This window comes from Lepisma saccharinum, chromosome 1 (assembly GCF_977018435.1).
Source record: "Lepisma saccharinum chromosome 1, izLepSacc3.1, whole genome shotgun sequence".
NCBI classification, from domain to species: Eukaryota; Metazoa; Arthropoda; class Insecta; order Zygentoma; family Lepismatidae; genus Lepisma; species Lepisma saccharinum.
This window is the reverse complement of record NC_139229.1, coordinates 75,753,487-75,767,663: the sequence shown is the minus strand read 5'-3', so window position 1 is coordinate 75,767,663 and position 14,177 is coordinate 75,753,487. Positions and strand designations below refer to the sequence as shown.

The following is a 14,177-nucleotide window of genomic DNA, read 5'->3' as shown; positions in this document are numbered from 1 at the left end:
CAAAGGCTAAAAATCGAATATATATATATATACACACACACACACACACACACTTTTGATGAGATAAGTGAGTTTGTGGATGGTAATAATTAGAGGCATGCATATTTTGTTTTTGATGAGAACATGAAATGTGAAATACACATTTTAATGTTAATTTTTCCTGTTTCTGAAAGGTGTGAGATGCATTTTCCTACCCTGTATTGTCACGAAAATGATCTGCAAAATACGAAATAGAGACTTAAACACGAAATTTAGAGTTTTTTTTTATTGATGCGACACTTTCTGAAGTCAGAATTATTCTGTGAGTTACGCAATTCATGGAGAATTGATAATTCTGCTGTAAATATTTGAGAAGCAAAAATGGACCCCTTTGTACAGGAATAAACTTAATACAGTCAACTCTCGATTCTACGACCCCGGGTATAACGACCCCCTCGAAGTAACGACCCTTTTCCCGGGAACCGTGAAAAATTTCGAAAAAAGTTGAAAAATTTCGAAAAAAAAGTTGAAAAATTGAAGGAAATTGGCCGAAAAATGCGTTTTTTTCCCCAATCATTCCCTTCACCAGCGCTCTACCGCTCACAATTGGGTCTGAACTAAAAATAGACACCACCACACCATGCTTGAGTGATATCCAATAGCACTTGACCTCTGCCCCCCCCCCCCTCCCTCAAGTGCACCAATGTTGCCCCGCAACCGACAGCCGCTACCCAAAGCGCCAGGCTTGTTTTGCCACGCTTTCTCTTGGATACGCGAGAAGAGAAGATCGAATGTGCTTGGATGTTATTTTAAATCGACCTTGACTTGTTTCCTTGTCCTAAGAGCTGCTGAAAACTCGCAGGTGAGGGGGGAAGGGGCAGCCCGAAATGACTGCTGGACTTGCAGTCTTTGGCAATGTGTATGGTAGGTCAAGCTCTTTCATGGATAAATACACCACCTTGAGAGATAAGATCGCAGGAATGTTCCAAAATACAGATGCCTGGCACCTGGAAGTCTGGCCCATCTGTCCAGCTCTGACCTAGATTTCAGTAGGTTCCCGTGAGTGAGCAACTCTCGACCTTGTAGCCGACAACTTCCAGTAACCGCTTTCATTCAAAACGTGTTCTTTGTTCCCTGCAACACTTCATAAAAAAGCGAAACTGTTAGAGATAATCAAAGCCACATAGGCGAACTGAAGATCGTCAACCCGCTTAATGCGTTGTCATCCAGGTTTCCACAAAAGTTTACTTCGATCTTACGTGCATTGTTGGCCCCCACTATGTACTTGGATCCAACATGGCGGCCAAGACATTTTTCTTTATATTTGCCAAATAGGTGTTGGCAACACTTGTCTTCGAGTGCGCAGCAAGTATGGCTGCAGGACGTCGTTTTGTGTGTACAGTTTTCTCTCTTGTCATCTGTGTGACAGGGAATGTGTAATGTATGTAAATTTATGTGTCTGTCATTAAACATGTAGTTTACATATGGTGAGTGTCCTTTGCAAATTCACCTACCCAACCACCGAAAGTTTTTGGATACAAATCGGAACGGGGCTCGCTCCCCGACATGGTCCTCCATAGCCGGATTTGTGACATTCTGTGAAAGTGATTCTAGTGAGTTTGTGTTTTTCTACATGCATATTTGTGAACTGTGACTGTGAGTGTGCATTTGTGTGACAAAGACAGTCTCTACACAGAACTTCTTATCACACATTTCGTATTTTCCGTTCGTTAGTTCCTCGCCCACGAGACGCGAACAAAGAAACTGACGTCATCAAGGCGTGGTGCTGGCCTAAACAAGCATCTTTCGTTACCAGCGTGTAGTGCAATCCGGTTTGCCAATTTTCGGTCGGTTCGCGGTTCGTGAACGCGTAAAAATGGAGCGAATTCTCGCAGCAAAGACAGTGCTAAAACGTGAGATTACGCGTCTCGAGAATCGTGTCAATTCCGGGACTTTAGACAATGCCACGATGTCTTTGTGTGGTGATAAAGCGACGCAACTATCAAGTGACTGCAAACAATTATTAATTGATCTTGCTGCAAGGGACGCTAGTGACTTCGAAAGATATGAAGGTGAATTAGGTGTGGAAGAAGACAGACTTGATCAAATTGTCTACAAGCTTCGGTCAGCACAATTAACGGCATCAGGAAGTCTTACATCAGTGACGTCATCCTCACGTGACAGCCCACCCCAGCAACATGTAGGTGATGTGAAACTACCAAGATTGGAAATTCCTTCCTTCAGCGGATCGCTGGAGGACTGGCTAAGTTTTCATGATTTGTTTAGTGCAAGTGTCGATAAAAACGCGAACTTAAGTGGTGCACAAAAACTTCAGTATTTGAAGGCTTCTCTCAAGGGCGAGGCTGCCTTGCTTATACAATCGTTAGCAGTGACAGATGAAAACTATCAACATGCGTGGGAGTTGCTCAACAACCGCTATTCTAACAAGAGGGAATTAGTTAGCAACACTGTCCAGCGACTGGTGAATCAGCCGCAAGTGAATGAGAACTTGCACACAAGTTTACGTCGTCTTATCGACACTACAAATGAGTGCATTCGTGTTTTAAAGGTGCTCAGTGTACCTGTTGAATCTTGGGACGCGATTCTTGTTTATCATACAACAAAAAAGCTCGATCCTGAGTCAAGAAAACAATGGGAACTCTCTCTCACGTCGCAAGAAGTGCCTAGTTTTTCCGAGTTGACCCAGTTCCTAGATCAGCGTGCGCGTGCATTGTCGTCAATGGCAAGTGAAAACAACAATCGGCGGAAGCCGGTGAGTCATAATAAGCCTTCAACCTCTTCCTTTGTAACATCAGCTGTTTCCTTCTGCCCGAAATGCTGCACCAAGCAACACAAACTACACAAGTGTGAAGAGTTTCTTCAAATGTCCGTGCAACAAAGGCACAGTTTTGTGAAAGAGAAGGCGCTTTGCTTTAATTGTTTTGAACAGCACAAATTAAGAGTATGTACATCAATCGGGTGTCGCGTCTGTGGAAAATATCACCATACTTTAATTCATTTTGACAAGGCTAACAGGAATGGGCAGTGGACCAGTTCCTCTCCCCCTCAAGTGTCGTCTCATGTTGCAGAAAACAAGTTAGTTAAAACCTCTGGTGTACCACAAGTATTGTTATGTACTGCTATTGTTAATGTTAAAAACAAACAGGGTTACTTTCAGCCTTGTCGTGTGCTCCTAGACTCGGCATCGGAAGTGTCCTTTGTGTCTGAAACATGTTTACAAAGGTTGCAGTTACCTAAGCAAGGCACAAACATAAATATTTCTGGCATAACTGAAAGGGGTGTTTACACAGCCAATGCTATAGCCAATGTTCAGTTTCTGTCAAAGTGCAAGACACAACTGTACAGTGTAAGGGCTGTGGTAGTGAAGAAAATTACAGGTAATTTGCCAAGGGTGCAAGCACCAGGGGCGTGCACTTGGTCACACATACAGGGCTTACCCTTGGCTGATCCTACATTTAACGTGAGTGCTCCTGTAGATATTTTACTAGGCTGTGACATTTTTCCTTTATTGTTGGGAAGTGGACGCTGCGTGGGACCTCCTGGTACTCCATCAGCATTAGAAACAGTCTTCGGTTGGGTGTTATCAGGGCAAATTGATGGTAGTGTTGGTAATGCAAATACCAACTCAGTCTCATCTTTACATGTGTCATGTGATTTGAATACTAACGTACAAAATTTCTGGGAACTTGAAGCATTGCCAACCCTTAATCATTTAACGTCAGAAGAGAAAAGGTGTGAAGCACATTTCATAGCTACTCACCAACGAGAGAATGGTCGATATGTAGTTAGCTTACCATTTAAGAATAATGATGTGGTGTTAGGGTTTTCAAGAGAAACAGCAGTTAGGAGACTTAAAAGTCAAGAACGCAGACTTTCTCACTCCCCTGAACTTCGTAAACAGTATAATGCTTTCATGACTGAGTATAGAGAACTTGGACATATGGAACTCATCCCCCCTGAAGAAATACATAAGGTGCCTAGTGAAAGCTATTATTTTCCTCATCATCCCGTATTTAAAGACAGTACGACCTCACCTATTCGTGTAGTTTTTGATGGGAGTTGTAAAACGTCTACAGGTGTTTCTCTTAATGACACTTTAATGATTGGCCCTAAGTTACAAAGTGATATCATTAGTGTGATATTACAATTCAGAATACATCAAGTAGCCTTAACTTCTGACATCTCAAAAATGTATAGACAAGTGAAAATCAATCGAAAGGATACAGACTTTCAGAGAATTGTGTGGAGAGAGGATCCTAGTGAACCATTTCAAGACTTCAGATTATTGACTGTCACTTATGGTACTGCTTGTGCACCATACTTAGCTACGAGGTGTCTGCAACAATTACGTGAAGATGAAGGTGCAAATTTCCCCCTTGCTTCAAATGTGTTACTTAATCATGTGTACATAGACGATTTCTTGAGTGGGAGTGATTCTACGGAGGGTGCTATAGAACTGTACCATCAACTAACCCAACTCCTACTTAAAGGTGGTTTTGAACTTCGCAAATGGTCCTCTAATGATCCTAAGGTGTTAGACAGTATTCCAAGCGAATTGCTTGAAAGAAACGTGCCGTTTCAATTTAATGACAGTGACTGTAAGAAGACATTGGGGATTCAGTGGTGTCCTTCCTTGGATCATTTCTCCTTTAATGTAGTGAGTCCAATTGTGCATTCTGTGTTGACCAAGCGACTTCTCCTCTCAGAGATCTCTAAGTTGTTTGATCCTTTGGGCTGGCTATCACCTACCACAGTGAAAGCCAAATTATTGATACAAGAACTGTGGAAATTAGAACTTGACTGGGATGATGAACTTCCAACTAATGTAGTTGATAAGTGGGTTAGTTACTGCAGTGATTTACCAAATTTGCAAACTATTAGAATTGAACGTTGCATCATTCCAAAATACTGTATCGAGCTTCATTTAGTCGGGTTTTGTGATGCATCTGAAGCAGCCTATGCAGCGGTTGTTTACCTTAGGTGTGTCTGTGCTGATGAACGAGTCCAGGTTAAACTTGTTGCCTCAAAAACAAGAGTGGCTCCTCTGAAAAAGATAACACTTCCACGACTGGAACTTTGTGCTGCATTATTGTTGGTTCGCCTCATTACTTATGTGCGAAAAGCATTGCCAGTTAACTTCACAACTGTTACCTCCTATTCGGACTCCAAAATAGTTTTAGCGTGGATAGCTTCATGTCCTAGTCGTTGGAAAACTTTTGTGGCGAATCAGGTCTCTAAAATACAAGAGGAAGGTGATATAAAGTGGTGTCATGTCAGCAGTAAAGACAATCCTGCTGACTGTGCAAGTCGTGGGATTACCCCTTCCAGCTTAGTGACACATTATTTATGGTGGCAAGGGCCTCCATTTTTACATGAGCTACAATTGCTTGAAAACAAGTGTGACATACAAGAATGTAGTGAAGTGAGTGTAGAACAGAAGCAGTCTGTTGTAAGCCTTGTGTCAACACAAGACAACCCATTATTTGAGAGGTATTCTTCTCTAAATAAACTGCAACGTGTAGTGGCCTGGTGTAAACGGTTCGTTTTCAATGCCCGCAACAAAACTAACAAACTGCATGGTCCATTGAGCACTAAAGAGTTGTGGGACACACTTCTGGTGTTAGTGAAAATTGTGCAACAGAGTGAATTTGCCAGTGAAATTAATGCTCTTAACAATGGTTTACCCATATCTTCAGGGAGTACCCTACATAGTTTAAATCCATTTTTTGATGAACTAGGTGTTCTCAGGGTGGGCGGCAGATTGAAACACAGTAACATTCCATACAGTGCCAAACATCCTATTTTGCTGCCCAAAAAGCATAGATTAACAGAGTTAATTATTGCATATGAGCACATTATTCTTTTGCATGCAGGGCCACAACTGGTTCTTGCAACGCTACGCCAGAAATTTTGGATAATTCATGGTCGTGACAGAGTGCGTCAATTGGTGAAAAAATGTGTGACGTGCCATAGATATAATCCCACCACATCAAAACAACTAATGGGAAACTTGCCATCACCAAGAGTAACAGTCAATAGGCCATTTTTACAATGTGGAGTAGATTACACTGGACCAGTAATTCTTAAGGAAATGAGTGGTCGTTCTCGTCGAAGTTACAAAGGCTACATCGCATTGTTTATTTGCTTTTCCTCTAAGGCCATTCATCTTGAAGTAGTGAGTAGTGCAACCACTGCAGCTTTTTTAGCTGCTCTTAGAAGATTTGTGTCTCGACGAGGAAAGCCACGTGACATGTACAGTGACTGTGGTACTACGTTTGTTGGTGCAAACAAAGAGCTAAAAGACATCTTAAAAACTGTAAACAATTGCAAGCACAATGAAGAAATAGCTAATAATCTGAGCAGTTTGGGAATACAATGGCATTTCAACACACCTCTAAATCCTCATGCAGGAGGATTATGGGAAAGTGGAATAAAATCAGTGAAATTCCATCTTAAAAGAATTGTGGGAAATACGTTGCTCACATTTGAAGAATTGTGCACTGTGTTAGCACAGATTGAAGCGTGTTTAAATTCGAGACCACTCACATCCATTTCCAGTGACCCAAATGATATGCAAGCTCTTACTCCAGGACACTTTCTGATAGGAGATGCATTGGTGTCAGCTCCAGAAAGAGATCTTACCACATATAAACTTAACAGACTTTCACGGTGGCAAATTACACAAAATTTGATGCAACATTTCTGGAAACGTTGGTCTGGAGACTATCTCACCCAGCTGCAACAACGTTCGAAGTGGAGAACACAACAGAAAAATCTTCAAGTTGGTGATTTGGTTCTCAAGAGATGATCAGCTTCCTCCACAACAATGGAAACTTGGAAGAATATGTGACGTTCATCCAGATACTGATGGACTCGTAAGGACTGTTACAGTGAAAACTAGTACCGGCAATTACAAAAGACCAGTTGTAAAGCTATGTCTTTTGCCATTTAATAATGATTGTCAAAATTGAAAAATTGAACATTTTCATTCAATAATTTCAAATAGTTATAGTGTACAATATGTGTAAAATTGTTTTTCATATTTTTTTTTTCAGTGTACCATTTAACTTTTTATTTTTGTATTTTGTATTTTTTTTTTTTTTTGAAATTATATATTTCAAGGTGGGCGGTATGTTGGCCCCCACTATGTACTTGGATCCAACATGGCGGCCAAGACATTTTTCTTTATATTTGCCAAGTAGGTGTTGGCAACACTTGTCTTCGAGTGCGCAGCAAGTATGGCTGCAGGACGTCGTTTTGTGTGTACAGTTTTCTCTCTTGTCATCTGTGTGACAGGGAATGTGTAATGTATGTAAATTTATGTGTCTGTCATTAAACATGTAGTTTACATATGGTGAGTGTCCTTTGCAAATTCACCTACCCAACCACCGAAAGTTTTTGGATACAAATCGGAACGGGGCTCGCTCCCCGACATGCATCATAACTCCCGTTTCCCACTTCATACGTTTTCCTAATTGTGTCGTAATATCTGCCAAAAAAGTGTTGGCTGACTGACTTCTCCCCTTTTTCCTGTCAACAAAGGGGGGAGGGGCGATTTTCTTGCTCGTGTGCGCACACGGGCTGATTACAGGCGAGGGTGGAAGTGGACCCACCCCTCTTCCTTTAACATCTAAAATGGGGCAACCAGTTCTGGATATATTCTTGAAAACGAACAAAAACAGAATAAAAAAATTAACCCTCCCCCCTTTTCCCAGCTTATTTTCCGCCACTAGTGTGCACGGCACTTCCCCCCCCCTTTTCCCAGCTTATTCTCCGCCACTGGTGTGCACGGCAATGTTGATAATTGCAGAATTCAGGTATTTTTTTATGCTGTTGTCTGCATAGGAAATATTACCCGTATTATTGTCTGTTGCATGGTAAAACGTAAAGCAAGGGACATTTCCTTCTTCACACACTCCTGTTAAAAGTTCCGTCTTCGACAGTTGCGTTATCTTTAAAATGCTGGGACTTTTCTCTTCCGCCACCTGTTGCTCGAACTTCCAGCCGGTCTCCTTTGTTTTTACGATGCAGCTGGCGCCAGTGTTTTGTCTAGCGTCTTCAAAGCTCTTGCTTGCCGATAACAGCAATGACTCATCCAGCGCGAAGGAAAAAGTTATTGTTTTGAATCTCGCAAAGCTGTTTTCATTTGACGATAACGAAATTCGATCTCCAGAAAGGAAAACAAGAGTTAAAACAACTTCATGTTCTGCGCCTTCTGATAAGCAAAACTGTAAATTTAATTCACATCCGCTTTTCTTCAGAACCATTCATGTGAAGAAAAAAAAAGTGCTCAATGTAGGAATGGTCGCTGAGATCGATTAATAAGACATTATTCAAGGGGAAAACGTTTGGAGGAGTGGGTGTTTGACATGAGGGAATACTCCTAAATCCAACATTAAATCATCGGTTAACGTGAGAGTAAATAACGATCTACCATTTTGATATGTAAAAGTGCGCAGTTTCATAAAGCTTGTTCATTTTATGCTGATGGGCTAATCGGGACTAAATATACAGTTTAAAGTGAAATTCAATTCCAAACCTAAATGACTTTCGACTGGGATGCTGTTTAATGACGTGTCCTAGAATACGCATTGGGTGAAGACAGATTGCAAGTTGCAGGTTTCCTTTTTCACACTGGATTACAATGCAAGTCAAGGAAGGAGTTTGGACTGCTCCCTTCAATGGGGAAGGGGGGAGGGTGAATGAAGTTGGTTGAAGCAAAGAAAACGTGTTTTTTTTTGTGATGTATTTTACACAGCCGAAACAGAACAAAAATTACAGCCCCGCTTTTTTTTTTTTTTTTTTTTCTATAGGGGCTATCCACCGGAAGGAAGTGCCTTCGCGCGGACGCCATACTTGTAGCACAACAACTTCCGGTTCGTAGGCTCACAACATGCCGCTAAAGGGAGCTGAGATTGTGTCATGTATGAAAGGAACGAATGGGTGTGTACAAGGAGGATGTAAACTACGATCAGGGCTAAATAATCTTTCACGGATCTCTCTTCATCCATTTCCTCGAGATCTAAGCGCCAAATTATTGCATTCAAGCTGTCAGGCGTGAAAATTGGAAGGCCATTAGCAGGAGTAGACTCCGCAGTAATGACAACGGATGTGCAGGAACCCAAAAAGTCGGGACCTGAAAAACAATCCCGTTCCGATCCAGGCTTCGGAAAAATTGATGAGTTCCCTACATATTTTTTTTTCTAAATGTCCGAAATTTATTGAAATTAGCAGTTTTTATTCCAGAAATGCAAAATAAATCATCACCCGAGGGTGAAATTGTGTGTATAATTTTTTTTTTTTTTTTTTTAGTATCGGGTAATGTTGAATATTTTCCGCCCCTATAATCTCCCAATTTAGTCGGGAAATAACATTATTTTTCCCGTTTTGAACGTCAGGACTTTAAAAATACCCCATCCTGTTTCCTTCCCAACCAAAAATTTTGCGTCCCGCACCACTTGCACTTCATTAAAAGTAGAAGAGAAATCATTCAAATCTCGATTTTTCTCTCTGTTTTAGTCAGTGGCGTACGCAAGGGGGGGGTTACGGGGTTTAAACCCCCCCCTTGAGCTTGTGAAATGTTATGAAAAATGCTGTGGAAAAAAATTAAATGGCCAATTTACCACAGTCAAAGATCTGGGACAATACTATTACTATTGCTACTACTACTACTACTACTACTACTAATAATAATAATAATAGTAAAAATAATAATAATTTGAATTATTATTTATTTCCATGCAGCACGGAGAGAAGCACAGCATTCCAAACACATGCGTCTTTCAGAGAGAAAGCCTTGAAAATTAACAAGTATTCTTGAAAATAAAATATGAGTGCAACTATGATTTAAAAGAGAGGAAACTTGTTTTGTATCTCAGTTGCAACAATGTTCAATACACTGGCGTACGCAGGATTTTTTTTTCGGGATGGGCTGGAATAGTAAATGTGGATAGCACATGCCTTCGTTTTGGAGGGCAGGATGCATAATAAAATATTTCGTATTTTTGGAGCTTTTCAGTCTATTAAAATTGTATTCGAAGACAAAAATGGTAATCTGGACTCACTTGAAAAGAGGTTTCGCATTTACACATTTTGATTTTTTCAAGTTCTTAACGGAGTTTTATTTGAAAATTCTGATTTTCTCAAAATTTCGGTAGGGGCTGTCACCCCATCGGCCAACCTCTACGTACGCTAATGTTCAATGAACATGTATTTTTTCTTGTGTGAACAATGAACTAAAGAATGTTCTTGGTTCGTTGTAAGCGGCTAATGTATAGACAAAGGCTAGGCGGACAAGAACAGTCACCAGTCCGCCTTCCCATTGTTTACCGCAGCATGTTTGAATGTCTCACCTTGTTGACTAGACAATTATTCAAACGACAATAAGCTTAACTATTGTAAAATGTTTTGTTGGCAAGAACAGACAGACAATCCAGATGTGAATTATGGGCGACATTTATGCCGGAAAAATTCCAACCAATTCCGGGAATCGAACCCGGATCTACCGACCAGATCACCGCAGCTCCTTGGATGAGTTCCATACTTTGATTATTTTAATTTATTTTAATATACATATTTTCTTGTTTTTATGGATTTTCTTCACACTTAAAATGTCTCACCTCGTTGACCAGACAATTATTTCCTAAGAAATAAACAAAAGAATGCTCCCAGAATTTGATAAAAATCGAATGACTAGAAAGTGATATTGTTCTATTGCTTTCGTAAATACTATATTTATGTGGATCTGTACTACTTAATAGTAGTAGTGGTATTAGTATTATTAGTAGTAATTCAGCTAATTAATTAATTATAAGTATTATTAATTAATTGTGATTATTATTATTTAATTAAAGTAAAATAAAACAATGGTAATGTGAATTTGGAGAAAGTTTTAGAAATAACCCCCCCCTTGATAAAATCCTGCGTACGCTACTGGTTTTAGTGATATGAGCAAAAATATTACTTTTCCTTTCAAAAGATGCTCGGTCATGGCCAGATAGGTTACACGTTAAGTTCTTGAAGTACACACGAACTGTATTAAACTTTTGTGTAACGAGATTTTTTTTGTGTGTGTGTAACCAGAGGAAATAAATTTTTGTGCAACCAGAGGAAATATTTTTTTGTGTAGCCAGAAAATTAAGTGCGGGTACTATTATTAATTTTCGTCTTTTGCAATGGAAATGTTTTCAACATTGATAGATAGAGTGCCTCCCCGATGGCGCAGTGGTAGCCTCGTCGCCTTGTAATCAAGGGGTTCCGGGTTCGATTCCCGGTGGAGGCATATAGTGGTTCGGATCCCAATTTAAACTGTAGGTCCAGTCCCGATTAGCCTTACTGTGCACAAAGTGGACTTAAAACACCAACTCAATCAATCAAATCAACATTGATGGAGAAGAGGTCCTAGTTTGAACACCATGGTGAGGCAATGGTGTGTCATTGTGTTTGTCCCATCATTAATTGTTCCAGTTTATTATTCATCTTCATCGTCATGTTTAACACAAATAGCAGAAAATTGACTTAAAATAACAATGAGCGTTTTGTATTTTTGCGTTCAAACGAGAACGAAACCAGCAAGTGTGCATTATCACATCCCTCTGACTCGTCCTGACTGAAGAAAGAAGAAAAGAAGCTCCTTTTTCCGTTTTTTATATGTCCGTACATCTCGCACTTTTTCACTTAAAACATAAATGTATGCATTTAAGCACTCTCGCTCTGTAGGAAAAATTACTTTCTATTTAATATGTAGGCTACAAATATCGCCAATGAAACGACGATCAGCAAATGGATCTCATCTTGGAATAATGCCGTATTACTTCCTAGTCGCTCATCCAATTGATATGCAAAGGCCTCTACTTTGCCCTGATATCTCTTATTCTCCTCGTCGTCAAGTGCTTTTATATGATCCATTTCATCCGGTATACAAAACGAGAAGAAATGCCACAAGTACGCGCTTGAATTACTCGGCCGCCGTGAACCGGAAGTTGTTGTGCTACAGTTCGACAATCGATTGTGCCGTTCGATATGTTTTTGTTTACTCGTGGATAGCCCCTATAAAGGTTGTGTTGTTTCTCCCGAGAGATCTAATCTTACCAGTTAATCTTGTAACAGACAATGCTCCACTAGACACGTATAAAATCCAACATTCATTCTGCCCCATTATCTCCCGAATTTTGCTGGCGCCAGTGTAACTGGTGTCAAGATTCTTCGAGTTTCGCTTGCAATAAGCGAGAGATTGTTTTCCTTTCCATAGGTCTCGGTGCAAACGGCTTTCTCATGAACTATAATTGTAAGAATTTCCTGGAAAAGCAACGACTGTGCACAATTGAAAGAAAGTAACATTATTTTTTTGTGAAAACGTTTTCATGTTCTATTTTCCTTCTCGCAACACGCGTCCTGTGCATAACAGGTTGTATAACTACCAGGATAAATGGTGTTACCATCTCCTATGCATCTTTGTGTCCGTTTGATCTCCGTTTAAGCAGAAAATTGGGGCAAATTCCAATAACGACCCCTTCGAAATAACGACCCTTTTCCCGGGAACTGTGAAAGGTCGTTGAATCGAGAGTTGACTGTACTCTGGTAACGACATAAATGTGCTGTTAGAAGGAATATGTTTATTTTGTGTAGCAAATGCAGTTTTTAAATCAAATTTTTAATTATATTCACATTTTTATAACCAAAATGCCATTTTATATACTTGTTTTTCACTGCTATAACAGCAAAATTTTATTTTATTTACCGCTTTTGAACCCGAAATTGACTCTGTTTTTGTACCGAAATTTTGCTTTTTTATTTACCAAAAATATGTGCCTCTAGTAATAATGCAGGAAGCAGAAGACAGTTGGCCATTTCTTTAAAGTGTAAGTTCAATATGTTGAAACTATTGTTACCTAGCACCTTATGAAGGAATGTAAGTACAATATTCATGATAATACTGCGTATCCCATTTTTTGATATATTGTTCTTTCTCTATTTTCTGTGGTGTCAGTGGTAACTTTTCCGCAAGCACCCAAATTTCAACCTCCCTTCCATGTAGTACACCCTGGATTTAATTTTGCATGACTAGTGAGTCTCTGGCGTCTGGGGTTTGTGTTTGTAATTGTCCTTTCATCTATTTCATTTTCATCTTCACGATTAGTCAAAAATGGCAGAAAAGCGAAGTAGTCTAATCATATAATCATCCATCCAGTCCAATCTTCTGATTTTCCATAGATTATTTCATACAAGTATGAGATGTTTGTAATTTGAGGTAGTCTTGGTCCTGTCCACCTGAAATTATCAGGACTCTGCTGTTCCAGTGTACAAGAAACATTATGCAAGGAAAGTATTGTTGCTGCTATTGCCCATACAGCACAACATGGTTTCAGATATGTTACGGATACGTAACTCTTGAAACATTGTAACATTGCAGCAACATTGCGAAACATTACTGTGATGTTTCAGATATGTTTCAGCAATGTAAAAATGTCCGCGAATCTAACATAACATTCGTAATGTTACAGAAACATGTCAGTGCAACATTACAGAAACGTGTCAATGTAACATTGCAGAAACATGTCAGTGTAACATTACAGATACATTTCCGTACAGTTTTGTGATATTTCAGTTACATTACAGTGATATTATTTCACATTATTGTTATATTGAATGGAATCAGTACTGTATTCATAAATGGCATATTTGAGGGGGGTTTGGGGTTAAACCCCCTTCAAAAATTATTACAATATTTACTTGTAAATAATTTCCTGAAAATAGAATTCACAGTATTTCTTTTAAAATCAAGTATTGTGATGCTGTGAAAGTGCCAGAGGTCTTGGGTTTGAAACCTCATTAGGCATGATGATTAATATTTATTTTATCTCCCATCAATTGACCACATATCTCAATTAATCTAGTCAGGAGAAAAAGTGCATAAAATTGCCGATTATGCATTCGTTCATGTCAGACAAAGCTAGAGTTAAAAAAAACAACTTTAGACACCTCAAAAGAAAATATGAAACATTAAATTGGTAATCATCATTAATACCTTCAATTGCTTACAAAGGAATAGAGTTTTACATGCAATAACAAAGCTCTTTGTGGTTTGCTGTGCCACGTCACAAGGAAGGTTGGATTGACGGTGATGTTATCAGCATCATGCTCCAGTCACTTTTCGCCCACTTTACCAATTGATGATA

The 14,177-nt window shown here is 39.6% G+C and overlaps 1 protein-coding gene across 1 annotated transcript; it reads left to right on the top strand.

The window, feature by feature from the left end:
* Positions 1–1,948: 1,948 nt before the first annotated feature.
* Positions 1,949–6,808, top strand: LOC145983916 (uncharacterized). Its single transcript, XM_083117052.1, has one exon. The coding sequence runs from the start codon at positions 1,949–1,951 to the stop codon at positions 6,806–6,808; it is 4,860 nt and encodes a 1,619-aa protein (XP_082973178.1).
* Positions 6,809–14,177: the final 7,369 nt, after the last annotated feature.

What these genes read in the sequence shown, in the direction of transcription:
- LOC145983916 (XM_083117052.1), top strand. Translation starts at nt 1,949, where the DNA reads ATGTCTTTGTGTGGTGATAAAGCGACGCAACTATCAAGTGACTGCAAA.